This window comes from Artemia franciscana, unplaced genomic scaffold (genome assembly GCF_032884065.1).
Source record: "Artemia franciscana unplaced genomic scaffold, ASM3288406v1 PGA_scaffold_55, whole genome shotgun sequence".
Taxonomy (NCBI): Eukaryota; Metazoa; Arthropoda; class Branchiopoda; order Anostraca; family Artemiidae; genus Artemia; species Artemia franciscana.
The window spans coordinates 470799-490119 of record NW_027062695.1 but is presented as its reverse complement, the minus strand read 5'-3'; the positions used below and the strand labels follow the sequence as shown (position 1 = coordinate 490119).

The 19321-nt window shown below is 34.3% G+C and overlaps 1 protein-coding gene across 3 annotated transcripts in view; it reads left to right on the top strand.

The window, feature by feature from the left end:
* Positions 1-19321, top strand: part of LOC136042001 (proton-coupled zinc antiporter SLC30A2-like) — a 55576-nt gene that overhangs the window by 20842 nt on the left and 15413 nt on the right. For all 3 annotated transcript variants that reach the window (XM_065726833.1, XM_065726834.1, XM_065726835.1), the window contains exons 5-9: positions 4046-4192; positions 5088-5241; positions 9554-9746; positions 12300-12405; positions 18975-19109. In XM_065726833.1, the coding sequence (XP_065582905.1) occupies positions 4046-4192; positions 5088-5241; positions 9554-9746; positions 12300-12405; positions 18975-19109 (735 nt within the window). The remainder of the gene's footprint in view (positions 1-4045; positions 4193-5087; positions 5242-9553; positions 9747-12299; positions 12406-18974; positions 19110-19321) is intronic.

Genomic DNA, 19321 nt, shown 5'->3' with positions numbered 1-19321 from the left:
AATCCAAACGCAATACCAGTTCAAGTGGTGCAGTGGACAGATTATCGCTATAGATTTTGGGAAAAGACATGCAAAATTTCTGAATGGAAACGATGTAGCTAAGAAAACTTTTAAAAAGTATACGAAGGAGTGTATCTATTAGGATCTAATATTGAACCAAAAATAAAATTATTTGACTATTATTAAAATAGTCACATCAAACCGGGATGTGGAAAGAAAATAACTACGAAAAGTTAAAAGCCGAACTTCTAAACAATTAAATAAAAAAACGAAGTTTTTTTTCAACTGAAAGTAAGGAGCAAAATTAAAACTTAAAACGAACATAACTTATTACGTATGTGAGGGGTGTTGCCCCCTCCTCAACACCTCGGTCTTTACGCTAAAGTTCGATTTTTTTTCAATTACTTAAGAATGACTCCTGAAACACAAGGGTGGTTTAATTTGAACAGTGAGCTTTTTAAAAATTCTAAAAAAGCCAATGGTTTATAACCAATGCTGTATGTAAACAATGGGCAAAGGTCATAGCTTGCAGCCCTTCCCTCGGGACTTTCAAGTCATCCTGAAAAACATAGTATTAGATCTTTTGACTATTCTGAACAAAATAGCTATCTCGAAATTCTGATCGGATAACTTTTGGAGAAAAATGGATGTGGGAGGGAGGTAGCTGCTCTCTAATACTTTTGTTCACTTGAAAAGGACACTAGAGCTGGAAAAATTCAAAATTTCTTATTTATGTATAGGAGCCTGAAACCTCTACAGTAGGCTTCTCTGATACGATGATTGTCATGGTGTGTTTTCATTGAGATCACTTGATATTTTGGGGGGGTTTACCCCCTTTTTCAAAAATTGGGCAAATTTTCTCTGGCTCGTAACTTTTGGTGGGTATAATTTAATGTGATGAAATTAATAGATTTTGAATAAATTTGTAGTTTAATTTATGCAGTGTTGAAACGTGGACTATTCGTCAAGTACAGTCATTTAGAAGAGCCTTTGAATCAGGAACTGGCTACTGCATTACTAACATGTATTGATTTACCGATTAAAACAAACTATCAAACTGAAAAATGAATTGACGATCCTTACCTCTGGATTCCTTTCTGGGTTTTCTATTTAATTTTAGCCTATCTTAAAGCATTTATACCCAAGTTTCTGCACTGATAAGCTATTTTCAAGAAAAAAAACCTTGTGACTTGAATAATTTCCGTTCTTCCGGCTTAAAATTTCGCACAGGAGAACCAATCAAATATTAAAAGGTGGGATCATTTTTGTTTCTAGAAATTACATTTCTTTGTCAGTCTAGGTTTGTCATTTAGTTTACACTGTTAGTTACCCAGACTACTCAAACGATTTCAAACAATTTGAGGTTTATCTAAAGATACGAGGTGGGGTTATTGTCATGGCTAAATTAACTAAGGGACATCCATTTTGGCGTTTACCCAAACGAGTTTGCTTCTGTCTGTTGATGTATTTGTTTGTTTAATGTAAATTAAGCACTTTTAAGTTAAGCTGCTAATTTATGATTAATTGTAATGTTAATGGGATTGTTTATCTACAATTTTACCTTTACTCTTATTGTTTTGGGATTCTAAAATGCACCATTAAAGAATTGCTCTTAGAGAGTCTTATGATAATTGATTTGGTTGCCCCCGTACAAAATAAAGGCTAAGATATTAATCTCGAAACTACTCGCAGGCAATGCGCTATGAAATTGGAAGGGCGAAGCTCATGTTAAATTTTGATTGAGAAAGTGGTTGATGCAACGGGAGAAGCTGAGTGGAGGAAAAATACGTGGTGAATATGAAGTAATCGGTGTTATATACAAATAGTTGAAACCTTGCAGTGTTGCCACACTTTATTTACTTGTACTTGGTGCGGGACCAACCGTGGACGCCTCACTCGGCATCTAGAAGACTCCGTATCGTCGACCCCGATTTGTCGTAATTTTGTGCCAGATCTTCATAAAACTAGGGCAAGCAGCTCTGGCACTTTCTGCCAAACTTTCGAAATCTACTGGATGCTATCAAGGTTCTTTTTGACAGTTGCCTACCAATTCTTCAAATGACCGCCAGGATATCTGCGCCAATCTGGAAAAGGAGCAGCTAGAAGCAATTGTCTGATGATGTGGTCATTGACTTGGCAGTGGGTTTGATGTTTCAGCAACGGTATAGCAGATTTTGACGGACTATCGAATCCTCAGGATTTATCGTAAACTGGGGTGGTCAAAGATTTTCATACCATTTGGGTGTAGCTCCTTCAGTGTCCAAGTCTCAACCGCATGGAAAAGAACAGATCTAACAGCCGCTTTATAGACTTTAATATAGACTGTAGCCGCACTGCAATAGCGACGTCACTGCTAGATCGAGCAACTTCTTGTCAAAAAACTTTAGAGCCCTTAATAAGAATAAATCACGGCTTAAACAACTGTAATTCTAGCTAAATGTTGCTTTAAGCTCATACTTGAATAACAAAAGTAAGAATAGAGTAAGTTAATAAAAATTAAATTGCAATAGCAATTTTTTTTAAGATACGTTTTTGGTAATCTTTCATACCAGGTTCGAATATACGAGGAATGGTGATTTTAAACAGTCTCACTTTCTCCTTACTAGTAAAGCTATTTGAAAAAAAAAAACTTAAAAGAGGCAATGTCCGACCTTCTGTTTATTTATTTAAGAATTAACGACGCTTCTTGACTACTAAGGTCCCTGCGTCGGCCCTGCAGTGCATTCCTGCAGCGTGATTCGATCTCTGGGTCCCGTATTACCAAGCTAAGGTCAAATCCACTGCGCCACCACAGGACTCCCAATCTTCTGTTTTTCTAAAAGCTTTCTATTTTTGTAAGCCAGCGTTTTCAAGCCATTGTACTCGTCTGTTATTACTTCTAGGTAATAAAAAAGACAACACATTTCTTTACAATTTATTACTGGCTGAGACTAGATGCTCTGGTACCGAGTTGGTGAAATTAAAATGCTGAACTTACAGAAAGTAGATTTCCTTTCGTTATCAACAACTATTGAGGAGCATTGGAATTATCTAATTAGCATTACTAATGCGACAAAAAAAAATGCAAAATATACGACACCGGCCATTGTAGCTGTAACAACTTATGGGTTTTCTTGCGGGAGTGCTGCCAATGAGCGTGATTTTAGAAGCCATTTCAGATTATAACTGAAAAAAGAAATAGAACGAACGAGGAGTCAGTGAATGCTCAACAGCCAGTGGAACAACGGGGAGCTACCAGATTTCCTCGAGAAAGAAGCAGAGGAAAAGTAGAAGGCACTTCAAGAAATGAATGAGAAAGACTAAGCTATTGTCAGACATGGAGGAATTTAAGAAAAAGAACGGACAATGGAAAAGCTGCAAAAAAGAACGTGAACATTTTATTTCTGCAACACATCAACTTCCAGATTAGGTACTTGAAGGTGAGTTTTAGAAATGGAAACATGGCCTTGATATTATAGACTCCTCTGACTTAGGGATTGGCTAAAACAGTGTTGAAACTTTGTATAACAACATAAATAGAAGAAAAGTGGTGTCGAGAAACGAAAATAAACTCCGATCTATTTTTTTTTGTCAAAAAGGCTAAATATTAGGTCGGTTTTTTGTTTATTATTACATTATTTATCTTGTATTCAAGCTGTGATTATTTTATCTACCAGTAAACGAAGTATATTAGCTGAAACAAATATAACGGTCAAGAATGGACCATGAAGAGTCAGTAGGAATTAGATAAAAAATAATAGAAAACTGCAGTTTGTCAGTTTATTGTCACTTTTCTTGAAAGTCATTAAACTTTTTTTTTATTGAACTAGTTCACCCTGTAAAATATCTGTAATGTGCTTAGAATTGTTGAAAATTAATTAAGTGCTGAAAAGTGAAAAAAAGATCAATTTTGTCATTTTGCACAACTTATCCATGGACACAGAACACAAAATAATTTTTTTTTCACGAATAACTTTAGCACAACTGTAGAACAACTCTAACAACTTTCTAATTAGTCCAAACGTGTATTCTAACCAATTAAGTTATCAGTTTTGAATATTTGTAGGTGGATATTTGGCCAACAGTTTAGCAATTGCTACCGATGCTGCTCACCTTTTAAGTGACTTCGCTAGTTTCATGATATCTTTATTCTCTTTGTACATAGCCACAAGACCAGCCACACAGAGAATGAGTTTTGGGTACTATAGGGCTGGTAAGTCAGTTTTTATCTGTCCCTCATGTTTCTATTTCTCTTTATATCATTTTACTTTTTTGAATTTTTTCTTCATTTCTCTTTTGCTCTAAACATTCCTTTCTCCTTATGTTTTATTTTTCTCTATTACGTCCTCTTTATGCACATTTCTCATTGTGTGTTTTAACTTTGATTTTTTTTTATTATATGCATGATTTTGTTTGATTACGTCTTATTTTATGAAGTTTCGCTGCATCATGCCTTTTAATTGGTCCATTCTTAATTTGTGTAGTAAAAAACCCTTCCGAATTTTGCAATTTTTAGTATATGCACATTTCCCTCTAAGAAATGATGTTGAGTGACTTTGAAGTTTAAGATTTTACACTTTGTAAAATGTTCCAAATATATGATCAACAAAAAAGACAAGTATTGGATCCGAAATCTGTTTTGAAAAAAAACAACAAAAAAACAGAGGCCTCAGTTCACGAAAATTTAGTGGGTGGGCAAAATGTATTTTTGGAAACTTGGCGGGGGGAGGAGGAGGATATATTTGTCGGGTTTTTGAAATTTCATCAAAAAAAAAATATAGAAAAAGTGAGTTTCAAAATCTAGTGAGATAAACGCTCTCTTCTTCCCCCTCCCCCAGTTTACGCCTCTGGTGGAAACAAGCATTTAATGGCAGCATTATAGAAAATAAGGTTTTGTGCATTTGAAGGCAAAAATTAAAGAATTTTAACCTTTGGCAAAATTTCAGTACCAGTGAAACGTATTTTTTTTTTCTATCTGTTTCAAAGAGTTTGAAGTTTGTAGAAAAAGTTTTCACCAACAAGTTACCGAAGTTTGTCGAATCAAATTCAATAATGTAAGATAGAGGTATAAATGATGAAACTTTTGTAACTATTTGATTTTTTCCCAGAGGTTCTTGGTGCTTTAACATCCGTTTTCATGATTTGGGTAATCACCGCTGTTTTGGTTTATGTAGCTATAGAACGCATAATGAGCAAGAGCTTCGAAGTTGATGCCATAATTATGCTTATTACCTCGGGAGTTGGGGTTGCTGTCAATATCTTGTAAGTTCTATTTCTTATATATATATTTTTTTTGTTTAAAATGATTGTTATACTTAATTTAAAATAAGGAAAAACAATAATAATCATCCTGGAGTCTTACAACATCATAAATACCTGGGAAATGGTTACTCTTCCAGCTTTAAGCTAATTATTAATGTAAATTAAATATTAAACTAATTAACTATTTCAGCTTTAAACTAACCCTGGACCCAACTATATGCTGATATCTCCTTTTAATATCAGTAACAGCAGTTCCGTGTAACCTAGTGTTTTTATCGATCCTGTCAGTCTTTGATTTATAATAATGTGTTCAATAAGTTTAACCGTCTTACCATCAAGCTAGTCCTGTGTTAACTGGGGGGCCATTTTATGATTCCATATTCCATTTTCTTGATCCAAATTCTGGATCAAACACTGTTGATTACTAAATTAAAAATTATAAGGAATACTGTGTATATGTTTTGATGACCTAATGTAAATTTTTTCCAGTGAAATTTCTCTATCACACAGAGTACGAATGGAAATTTTATTTTCTTCCTTTAGTGTTTTAGGTTGTCTTACGAAGGTAATTTGAGTTTGGATCATGGAACCGAATATTTAACCTAATATCTACATCTAACATCTCCATTTACAATATAAGCTCACATTTAAGCTACATCTGCATCTTTAAGCTAATAATTCAGTTTTGAATCTGAAACATAGTTCAACTATGGACCACAAATGATCCATAACTAATGAGCTATTTCAAGATCAAATACCGCATTGTGGATTATTATGGCTTTAAAGATACTGCTGTCTATTACTGTAGCTATTTTTTGTTTCTCCACTAAATCAGCCAAAGTTAGGATATTATCTTCCTGTATTTGTATCAATGTGGATTCTAAAGTCCCGTAATAAAAATACCAGCGTATTTGTGTAGAGCACAGTAAGTGTTTTTAGATTGCATACGAAATTTGTGTACAACACATTAATAGTGAATTTTCCTAAGTCTGTATTTAAAGAAGCATTATTTATCCTACATTTAACTTCAATTGCCTCTGGAAAAGTTGTTCAATACCAGTTTATTACCAGATCAGTACTAGATCAAACTCAAGTCAATCAGAGCTTTTTAAAGACACCACTCTCATTAGTATTGATATAGACATTATACAGTTTATTCGAGAGGCCATTTAAATTAAACGTAAGATAATTAATAATGCTCATTTGTTTATAGACTTAGGAAACTACACACAAAAATAATAATTTTAATTAAAATGATTTAACGTAAATTATAAAACAAAACCAATAATCGAATGCAATGACCCTGTATCTTAAAGGTATTTATGACTACCTGCCAAAAAGCAAAAGTGGCACAAAATTTCTATAAGTTCTGCATAAAAATAGCAAACTCTGAAGATTCTATGTGTCTTTTTTTTTATAATTTTGCACATTACCCGCCTATTTTGAAAATTCTGGGTCTTTTTTAAATACGCGGCAGGGTTCCATTCTTTTTGTCCTTTGATTTTGTAGACCAAAATGGATAATCTAGACTTTAACAAGATACTGAATTTGAACCGAAAAAAAAATCTGTAAAAGATAAAGGTGAACTTAAAACTCAAAACCAGTGACATATTTATTCATAGTATAAAATACTTGATTCCGGTATGATTTTCTTGGTATGAATTACCATTTTTGTTAGTCTTAGGTGAACTTGCATAAAGTGATGAGGTTAGGATTCTTTCATTGTTTTTTTTTTTTTTTTTTTTTTTTTTTTTTTTATCCCATGAATTTTATGATTATTTTATTTTTTTCCTGAGGACGTCTGTTAGCCATGTAGCCGGAATATTTTCTTTTTTTGCAAGAAGATAATTGCATTATCTTCTTTATTATCTGTTTAATTGAGTAATGTTAACTTAAGTCCAGTAATATCATTCTTACTGAACTAATTTAAAATTTAATGACGTTTATTAAAGTATACTTTTACCTGTTTTTTGTCTATGCCTATGAACTTTCGTATGTGGGTGAAAAGCTTTCAAAAACTCTTTTAATGAGCAACTGTCTATATATTTTTGTATTTTTTGAAGAAACTGCTTCGTATTTTTTTTTGAAAATGGGCGACCTTTGATTTTCTGGCCTGAAAAAAATTAGATAGGTCTTTAGTTAAAATAGAAAAATTTGTTTATAGCCTCAATTTCGGAGAAAAAAAAAATCATATGAGTGATGTCATATGTATGTACATTTCAAGAGCAAAAATTGCATAATTATTCCCTCAGGGTGATCGTATTGTTTTCAGTATCTATGACGCATGCGAAATTACACAAAATGACAAATGACTCTGAACAGCTAAAGAAAAAAGCATGAACAAATAACAACAAAAATCACATTAAATTGCAAACGGAAATGTTGCACAGCGAAATCTGCGGTGAGAATACACAGCAAAATTACAATGGAATGAAGAAACGTGTTAGTTTAGCGTGTGTGAGTCTGTGAAGGATGAACAGGAATGAGGAATTGAATTTACGTGAAAATTACTTAATTCACTTGAAATTGCTGATTTTTCACCCTAGAACTAAGAAGTGTTATTTTAGCGTCCGCAATGATCCACAGGAAGAAGAAAATGAGTTCATGTATGATTTTCTAAGCTACTCTGGAATGGAATGAAGTTATTTTGGCGTCTATAAAGCATAAACAGTTACGAGGAATTGAATTCGTGCCATAAAAAAAATCTGTGTACTTACATTTAAAGAGCAAAAATTACATCATTTTTCCACGGGTGGTCGTATTGTTTTCGGTATCAATGACGCATACAAAATTACAAAAGATGACAAATGACTCCGAACAGCTAAAGAAAAAGTCATGGAACAAGAAACAGCATAAATCACATTGAATTGCAAACACAAATTTTGCACAGCGAAATCTGCAGTTAGAAGACAAAGCAAAAATTACAATGGAATGAAGGAACATGTTAGTTTGGCATGTGTGAGTCTGGGAAGTATAAATAAGAAGGAAGAACTAAATTAACACCAGAATTACTTGATTCAATTGAAATTGCTGGTTTTTTACCCTGGAATGAAAAAAAAATGTGTTACTTTACCGCTGCGTAGATACACAGGATGGAAGAAATAAATTCATACCTGAATTTCTTAACCACCTTGGAGTTGAACAAAGTTATTTTGGCGTCTGTGAATGGTAAACAGGAAAAGGGAATTGAATTCACACCAGAATTTCTTAATTCAACTGAAATTGCTGATTTGCCACCATATGACTTGAAATTAAAAAATAAAACGATATTTTTGCCAATGCGTAATTTAGATATTTCTGAGGGCATAGGCAATGTGACATTTCTGGTTGTCGCTGAATTATATAACAACGTTATTAAAGTAATCATATAAACACTTGAGAAAAGCTGGGAAAGCTAAAGTAAAAGGCATGGAAAAAAGTCCAAGGTTAAAGTGCACGAAAATGAAGCGTAACTATGTCTGCGGCTAGAAGACATGACAAATGGCATCGCAACGAATCCCAAATGAAAATAATCGGCCAAAAACCTGCGTTTAGAAGATAAGTGACAGGGATGATCATATCAAATCGTAAACAAAATCTGTTCATAGAAGAGAAGCAACGGTGAGAATCATAACAAGTCCCAGGAGAAGAAAATTCCTGTAAAATGGACGATTGCTTCATGCATTAACAGGAAATAGGAATTGAATTCTCAATTGAAATTGGTGATTTGAAGCCTCGTGACTTAAAAATAAGGAATAACACGATGATTATGCCAATGCTTAATTAGAAAATCAGATCTATACAAGCCTGCCGAGTGCCAGGGCCCGGGCGAAGCCCGTGCTCCTCTGGTTCTCTTAGTTATGACGCTAATCACTTGAAGAATAAAGGAATCTTATCTTAAAAAAATACAAAGAATAAATTAGTTTTGTAGCTAATTTGATGTTGATTGCAGTAGGCTAACCAAAAAAATGGGTATTATTTGCCGGTGAAAAAATCAGGAAAAGCTGGGGTATTTCAGGAAAGATCTTTGCTAAGATTTCTTTGGTGCTAAAGTAAGCAAAAAAATTCCATGAAATTGCGGGAACCTGAGAGACAAAAAGAAAACACCAGATAAAATGTTTGGAAGAATTTTAAAACTAAACTATACAAAAAAAACAGTAGAGAAAAAAAAATCCAAGGATTAGAAATGCTGACACCAATGCCAAAAATTTATTATTGAGGTTTGACCAATTTTTTATTCTTTAGGTCAACTTTATTTTAGAATGCTTCAAAATAATTTCACTTGCTTCAGACAATATTAATTGTCGATTTTTAAGAATTTACTGTGTTTTAGAATGGGTTTGACTCTCCATCAACATGGCCACTCTCATACTGGTGCTGTAGACGACACCTCCCCTCTACTTGAGGCCCATACACACAATGGAAAGTCTGAAAATATTATTGTCACCGCAGCATTTATTCACGTCCTTGGCGATTTGATCCAGAGTGTTGGTGTTTTCATTGCATCGCTGGTCCTTTACTTCCAGGTAACCAAAAATCTCTATTTCTATTAGTTTTTTTGCTACATTTTGGCTTAGAGCAGGGGCTCAAAGGAGAGGGGGGAGAAACGGGAGAAAGTACAAGTATGCTGAAGGGTGAAATCTCTATTTCTATTAGTCTTTTTGCTACATTTTGGCTTAGAGCAGGGGCTCAAAGGAGAGGGGGGAGAAACGGGAGAAAGTACAGGTATGCTGAAGGGTGCAAAATGAATTTTTCGGATGTAATCTTAGGAAGGAATACTGTTCAATTAAACTAATATGATGCATTTAGAATACAATATTACAGAAAAAAAAAATTCTGGTTTGTTCTAAAAGTTGTATAAGGTGGCACTAATTAGATTAAATAGTCTACTTTCATGTAAAAAGGCTAGGTCCCTCTGACAGAGTAATTACACCAGAGAGACTCTTGTATCTACTACCTAGTGTCTGGTGAGGAATAGTATACAGAAAATAGCACATTGCCGTCTAATTCTTGTTTCTGGACTGTGGTCATCTGTCAGGGATGAGAATAGATTGGATTAGTCACTGCAATGCAGCTGGTCAGGATTGGGACACGTCTTACACCAGAAACCATTTCATTATAGCAGAACAGCTACTGCCTTTTAAACGCATCCTCCCCTCGTCGGGGCTTTTATGGGGGTAGCTCTGTGCGTCCCAATGGTTGTATTTTCCATGGTCATACTGATCTGAAGGACATCATGCGAAAAATTTGAAAAAATGTGCTTGTATTTTAGACTTGTATATTGGTATCTTAGCCTCAGGTGTGCAACTAACACCCCAAAACATTCGTAACTCGCAATTTCTAAGTCATAAGTTATTTATGAAATGTATGCTTATTTTATTTGGATTTCTAAAATATTACCATGCAATATTATCCTCAGATTTGTAATCCAAAAGCTAAGAAATCTTAATGGTAGTACAGCATAAATTTAAAAACTGTAATTAGCTTTATGATTCTACTAGGAAACGGTAGATGGTGTTAATTGTCAATCTTGTAAATTTCTCATAGTGATTCTTATCTAAAAGAACTGAGTTAGCACAGTTTAAATAATAATTATTTCCATGATTGACAGTAAAATTGAATATTGATTTTTGAATTAAAATCAAGTTGCCATCAAGCCATGGCTAGTTGGAGAAAAAGCTAAGACAGATAGTCTGAGTGAGAGGCAGATCTGGCATAAGCCATTTTTTATGATTGTGCAAAAATGATGTCATTTTACTTGTTGATAGATAGTCTATCATCCATCGATCCTAGGACAGAACTAAGGGATGGATGATCGGGAAGATTTTGGAATGACTCATGACAGACAATGTCCACTAGACATATATGCAAAACGGGGGCTAAATTTGCTTGGACTTACAAGCGAACAAGTGGCCGTTTTAGTTTCAGACGGACTATTTACAGTTGCAAGAAAACCCTGATATAATTAAAATTTCGCCCTGTTTTGGGTAGATTTGGCTATACTCCCTCAATGACCTATTCTTGAAAATTTCAACCTCGTTTTTTTTTTGCGTAAAAATCGTTGTTATTGCTCGTTCCAGTTTTCAAAGAGCAAGGAAATACGGCGATTTGAATGATTATCGGTATTTTACATTTTAGTGGGAAAGAAAGTTGTTCGATGAAATAAAATTCCTAACAAAGGAGAAAAAAACAATTAAATAATAAAAAATGCGAAGCAAGGAATCTTTAAAAGCACAATTCTTACCGATTTTCCTTTTTGATCTAGTAAATCTGGTTAAAAGAAGTAAATATGACTTCTAAGAAATTGAAAAACACATTACAAAGTAATATGTTGTAGGGGGGGGGGGCTTTGTAGGTTGGAAAATTTGTGAACGTTTAGTACGGTAACTTTTTTGAAAAAAAACTCAACATACCGGAAAAATAATCAGGTAAATAAAAATGGATGAAAAGATAGCCTAATTTTTTGTTTGTTTAAAATAGTTGGCTTTTCTAGATATTCCGGCAGTGTGCAAGGGTCAGCGTTAGCACTTTTCTAAAAGGTGTTTTCCGATTAACTTTCTTAATTAGCTAAGTAGAAACACCTGATTTTGGATCTGAGGTTTTAGGACGTTGAAGAAATAACTTTCCGCTCACCATACTGTCAAACTTATGGAAGAAGCGAATTTTAACCACATTGCATGGCATAAAATCTTTCTGTGTCCCGTAATCTTTGTAATTGGTTTCTTATCGTGGTTCATTCTTCCAAGTATAGTGAAAGCAGGCAAAATTTTATTCTCCTTAATTCTTCCTTCATGTCTATTAACCTGCGTTAATTCGTTACCTCGAAACCCGAAAGAGGTTTGCCGTCACATAAACCCTTTTCGAGGTCACACAGAAACCCAAAGAGGGATCTTCTAGATTTCGCTTAACTATCATGGTGCCATGGGTATTCCTTACTTTCTTCCCCCTCAGCTATCGTAATCATCTCTGTATTTCCGTTTCTTTTTTATCTGTTTATTTTAATATACTTTCTTTTTTATACGAATTTTTTGTTTTTGTGTTTCGCTATGCTTGTTGTTATTTTTCTTTTTTCTTTTCAGCCAACTTGGGTTCTTGTTGATCCTATTTGCACTTTCATATTTTCGTTTCTTGTTTTGCTTACCACTGTTACTGTAATGCGAGATGTGCTTCAAGTTTTGATGGAAGGTATTTGATCCTTTTTTATTTTGTTATTTTGTGTAATCATCAGAATGATCAAAATCAAAGGAATAAGGCCCTAGCCTTTTACATGCCGGGCCTTACTCGAAAATAAATGGGCCCTTTGTTATATCTAAAAGTAAATCGTATTCAGATATGCAACTATTCTAAGTAGCCAACTGCTGCATTAGCCGACTGTGATCCCAATGAAAGTAGTAAGGACACAACCCGTTGCATGCCGGGCCTTACTATCCCCCAACCCCCCATTGTACTTCCCGGCTGAAGGGCCATGAAACGGGGATCAGCACCGCCAGTTTGGACCTAAAGGGTCTAGTGCCTTCATACGCACTACTACTACTAGTACTTACTCGAAACCAATAGTGCACTTTGTTATAGCTCAAAATTAATCGCCTTTAAATAACCAAATGTTTTAAATAACAAGCCGTGATCCAAATGAAAGGAGCAAGGAGACATGTATGCCGGGCCTTACTCAAAACCAATACTTCTTACTCACAGGCTTCTTTGGTAATTGCCTTTGGTTTTTGCGTCAAAGAACCCATCAGCACAATTTTTGTCCTCTGTATGTTAGAATAAGCTGTTTACGCTCTGCTGGATTCAACACACATCGCAGATTTTTCTCGTTATTTTTTGAGTGTACAAAAAGCTTGTATCTTCTGTTTGAGTATTTGTACCTGGGAAATATTTAAAATCCAGTGTGCATGTAAAAAGACTTGTTCAGAAGTACATAAACACACCGAAAATTGTTTTTGCATACCACGTCACAAAAAGAAAAACAGCACAAAAATAAAAAGCGAGCTACATCATTGGTACTGACCATCTGGTAAAAAAAAAACAGATAAAAGAAGGAATATAAATAAAAGCAGGCAGTGGGTGGCCAGTGTGTCCACCCTAGTAAACTATGTGTTAATTAAGTGAGGTAAATTGATAGGAGAGAAGAAAATCTATTCCGGAGAGGTAGTGTATCTAAAAAATTATGCATTTCGAACTCTCCCAGTCAATCATCGGGCTAGATGTTCATTGATATTTATTTATTGATAGATATTTGTTTGTCCACCCACATAGTTAGTTATGAATTCCAACTGGTACGGGACACCTTTCAGTACTCTAAAGAGCCAATGGGACTCCCTGGCGAAATATAAATAATCATTAAACCGTTATAAAACTTGTTATAAAACCGTTATAAAGCCGGGCTCAGAGGAATGACATGGGAGACAATACATGGAAGATCGTAACGATAAACTTTAGGGCGGAATCAAAATGATCAATTCTATAATAAAAAGTACGGAAAAAAAAATGATGCATTACTGGTTTTGATGCTAATGTACTGGTCATATGGTGAAAAATAAATATCCAGAATTATTTGTTTGTCCGGATTGCTCCTCTTGTGTTTGACTGTGGAGAATGTGCTTCTTGTATTTTGTGGTTTCTACCGTTAATCTTAATTACTTAAAATTAAGAATTGTCAAAATTATATTGTTATTCAAAATTTGTTTTACAGCAACAATCTGGATCACAAACTAATAAACCAGATCGTCAAAACTGACCTACCACGGCTCTCTGACTTTTGAACGAGATTGACTTTTAACCATCTTGATAGATAAATAAACAAGAATTCCCATACTAATTGTACCATAAACATTGTGAAATCGCAAATCTAAACAGACATCTTCTGAAAGGTTCGATTGCTTGTGACAGTTGCCAGTGGGATTGGGGTTGATATTGCTTTATCTATTGAACACATTACTCCACATTTGACAGTTGTAACGATCACAACATCAAACAGTTGGCATGGATAAAAAAAACATGCCTAGAACGGAAACACGGGTAAACAAGAAAAGAGAAAAGAAACAAAGTTAACACTGTTGGCTCTCGTCACTTCTTGATGTGAGAAATTAGAAAGCTAAATGTTCTGCCACGATAGTCAGGTAAACAAAATAAATACAAAAGAAATTAAAACCTCCATTTACTCTGTTGCAATACTACCGCCGACAGCAGAATTATTATTTTTTTTATCTAGATAATAACTAAATCAATGTCCCTGTATCCTATGGAATATATATATTTGAGTTTGAAAAAACAACAACATAGTTTTTAGTGTGAAACATTACAGGAAAGTAAGAAGAGGATGATGCTAAGCTTTGTTTGTCAAGTGACTAAGGTGTACAAAAACTTATATATGGTATTTTTCTATAACCCTTGGTTCATAACAACTAACAAATTATGTTGAAGTCCAGAAGCCCTTTTCTTAATCAGTTGGAATTCATTTAAAAAAAATATAATCAGAAAGCAAAAATTCGGAAAAATAAGAATCCGCACGATTTTTAACTGTTATTATTCTACTATACCAACTTCCAGGTAATCTTTCGTCGCAAAGACCGGCCACCGAATCGATTTTCGCATTGGGTGGAGGCTGGTAGGGGCAATAGTTACCGAAGAAATTTACTAAGAAGTATTAATCAGAGTGAATATAACTTGATGGGAATTTACGTCCCAAGTACTATGATTGTTTTCTTTCTGTCTCAATGATAGCTATCATACAAAAAGGCTAGCGAATTCCGTTTTTTGCATCTCTTTGCTCACAGTAACATCAATAAATGTAATTTTAATCAAAAATTTATGATAGGAATAGGATAAAGACCCTCCGGGATTCTTCATCTAAAACGAAGAATTTTTTTGCGTCTAGTTCTTGAAAAACAGACTTACTTGGTGAAATGGTTCAGAATTGAAATATTCAAGCATAGTTATATGTAAAATAGGACGATTCTTGGATTTTTGTGGCACTATCGACCTAATACGCTGTCTCAGTTGTTTTTCTATGTTTAAGCTAAAAAGCAGACATGTGCAAATTTTACTGTATCTCTTTTACCAGAATAACAAATTAAAAAATTCTCACGCTCTTCAGAGTCTAGAAGCGATATCGACTTTTAAAAATGTATTGCACGACCCAGCACTGCGATCAATATATTTTCGGCTGCCTCTTTATATGAAGCCAGTCTAGTGTGATTTGGGTATAAAACAACTGAATTATCCTATCAGTGCTCGTAATGCATCACATAACCCCTCTTGGGGGTCAGAGGCTCTGCTATTCTAGGAGGTCGAATGGCTTTTTCCAGAAAAAGTGTTTTGTCTATGTTTATTTGATTAGTAAGAGGTATTTCTGACAAAATGGTTGCAATAAGGACAAGGCTTTGAGTTAGATTTTGTGGTATTTTTTTTCTCATGGTTTTTTAAATAGAGTGCAGCATTTTATTTCTAATTTTATTAGTCCTTTTTACTGGCATTTTTGTCACTTAAAAACACATTGGTATATGAGTGCTTTTTAGTTTAATCTTTTCATTCATTAACGCTAAAATAATGTAGCCATATACTAGAATTCAATACTTTTTTTCCCAGCTAAATAATGTTGATTGTGTGATTAATTCAAGTTGATGTATAATGCTTATTCAAAATGTTCTATATTCGTATCAGCTGTTCATGACCTTGCCTGTCCTAGATTATTCCATTGATTGCATGGATTTTTGGATTTTTTTGGTAGATACTGAACAATCATGCCATTTGAAAACAATAGTTACTCTACTATAAATTTGAAATATTTATTTTCCATAGTTAATTCTTTTGCACTTAAGATTAATAGTCGAACTGACATTTAATGTTACTGTAGCCGGCTTTTCCCCAAAAATTTGCTACCGAATAGTGCTCTCTTTCACAGTTCTTAGTATTCCTAGGCAAGTTTCCAAAATTAGGGGAAAACAAAACAGGGTTTTTATGTCGAAATTGAGGATGTACCCTACAAGAGTGATCTAGTATCCTCGCATTTTATATCCTCGCATTTTATATCCTCGCGGAGGCAACTTGCCCGTGGTCATTAAAAGAAAACAGGTATCTATCATTAAGTTCGACAGCGACTTGGTGTTTACAGAAAATATGAAGGCTGATGGTATTGGAAATGGATTCAGGTCATCGAGCCAGTAGGATAGAGGAGTAGCACTTTCTATCCTCGCGGAAAAGGCAACAGTAATCGAACATGTCCAGAGCACCTACCATCTGCCTCCCCACCCAAAGCCATAATTTGAAGTCTCAATGCTCCCCTCCTCCATGATTAGAGCTTTTGGATTAATTTCAGAAGCCCATTTTCAAAATTAAAAAATAACATGAGTTGAGTGAGAGGACTTCGGTCCTTGCACGTCTTCCCCTGCCACGAGTACAACTACACTACAAATAACCTTTGAATATATCAATTTGTACCTTCAAGCAACTTCAAAATCTTTAATCTTCAAAGTGAACTACTGTATGAAGTCTTGATTTTCAAATGAAGCTAAAAGCAAGATACTAGAATAAATGACGCAAGTTTAAAATTGTTTTTTTTTAAAGAAAAGGAGAAGTTAGATTCAAGTTAAAATAATTGGATTGCAACAACAGGTAAATATTATTAAAAAGAAATATTCTGTATTATTTATGTTTTTGTAAGCTGTCCACACTCCGATAAACCAACACCCCTCCTTTTGTAAGTTGTTCACAGCTCACCAACTATTGAGAATCTCCCTCCTATAGTTCGGGCACTTAATATTCGATGAAGAAAGAAATACAAAACAGGTTACTATCGCCAAGTTCAAAATTGTGGCAATGGAAAACGATCTAGCTACAGATATGTAACAGAAGTAACATAAGTAAAGGAAAGTTGCAGCATTTTGTCGCCACTAATTCCCGTTATGTTTATCTGTAAGCTATGGCTCCCTAAAATTTACTACCTTTACTTGACAACAATGTCTAAGTATGTCCAATATAGAAAGTCTGCAGGTCCAGGTTATATTTCCTTTCTTCGGCTGGTGTAATTTCTAGCCAGTTTTATAGGTATATGGTTCACTCGGTGTTGGGTATTGTTCGATAAGTGATGGCCTGTACATTGGGGGGCGGCTCAATATCCATGGTTAGTGGTTGAGATAATGCCATTTGTTTGTGGTGTTATTACTTTTGTTTGTTTATAAAATCAACATCGTCCTTTACATAGTTTAATAGAATATTTACGTGGCCTATTTAGGTTATTGTAGCTTAATCTAGTCCTAAGTGACTCTTGCAAAACTTTAAGCTTAATGGCAGTGGCGTTAATTGAGAGAGGGGTATGTGCCCTTCTCTGTAAATGTTTGTCCCCCTCAGGTTAAAAAAATAGCTCTTATTCTTTTTTTCATTGAAAAATAGCTTTCTTTATTTTCATTGAAAAAATCAGAAAAATATACAAAATTGCTCTTAGATTAAAAAAATGTATTTTGCCTCCGAATATAATGACAATTAAAGCATGCAATTTTGACCTTCTTCCTTATTCAAAAGCCCAGGACAAGGCTACAAAGTAACCTTAGGGCTGCTGATCAATTCTCATCCCCGAGAAATTGTGAAGTTTAAATATAAATCAGATGTAAATACAGATTTTGAAGGATTTCACCTTAGGATCAAGATTTTTCTTAGCTGTGCCCTACTCCACTTTGACCCAATTACATTGTATAAAATTGAGATTTGATCGTGCTACAGAGGTTTGGCTACTTTTCGGAACATGTGTCACTTAATTTGGAGACTGGAACTTGTATTTCTAGTCTTATCTTTCATTAAATGAAAAAAACAAGTTTTTTTTTTAAATGAAAGTAAGAAGCGACATTAAAACTTAAAACGAACAGAAATTAATCCGTATATGAAAGGGGCTTTTCCTCCTCAACGGCCCGCTCTTTACGCTGAAGTTTGACTCTTTCTCTTAACTCTACTTCTTAAAACGGTAAAAAACTTTAGCGTAAAGAGCGGGCCGTTGATGAGGAAAAGCCCCTTTCATATACGGATTAATTTCTGTTCGTTTTAAGTTTTAATGTCGCTTCTTACTTTCATTTAAAAAAACTTGTTTTTTTATTTAATTTCTGGACGTTTTTTAATTAATGCATGTTTTGATCTTGGCTCTCCACACATAAATAATTAAAACGAAATTCGCATATTAATTTTTTTTTTAGCTAAATGGCTTTCTCATAGTTTTAATCGGAAGATTTTGAGAAAAAAGGAGAGAGGGAGGAAGCCTAGTTGCCCTTCAATTTTTTGATTACTTAAAAAGGCAACTAGAACTTTTAATTTTTTTACGAACATTTTCATTAGTAAAAAATATACGTAATTTACGAATTAACTTACGTAACAAACTTCTATATTCGTATGTTTTATTGCGTATATGAGGGAGTTCACCCCTCGTCGATACCTCGCTCTTTACACTAAAGCTTAAATTCTGTCCAAATTCCTTAAGAATGACCCTTGAATAACAAAGGCCGTAGAATAAATAGTTGAAATTACTAAAAATACTTTAGCGTGAAGAGCGAGGTATTACGAGGAGGTAAACCCCTCATATGCGCAATAATTTCTGCTCGTTTGAAATTTTAATGCTGCTCCTCACTTTCAGTAGAAAAAAACTTTTCATATTTATTTTTTCATTGTTTTACTCCCCCACAGTCCCCATGGGAGGGGCTACAAGTTACAAACTTTGACCAGTGCTTACATATAGTAGTGGTTATTTGAATGTAAATTCTGGTTTTTAGGAATGCCAAAAGGGATAGATTTCAACGAGGTAATGAAGACTTTTAAGCAGATAAAAGGAGTTCAACAAGTTCATAATCTTCGAATATGGGCACTAAGCTTGGATAAGTGTGCTCTGTCAGCTCATCTTGCTGTAGGTAAGTATCAGTAGATTCTCCATTTAAATATCAATCAATCAATCAATTTGTTTATAACCCATCTACAAAAAAGAGGGCGGAACGCCCTTAAGATGGAGTAATAAGAGAAAAAAAAAAGCTACAAATAAATACAAATCAACACAAAGAAATAATTAAATAAGTGATGCTGACCATGGGACCATATTATATAAAAGATGCTTTAAATTAATTTT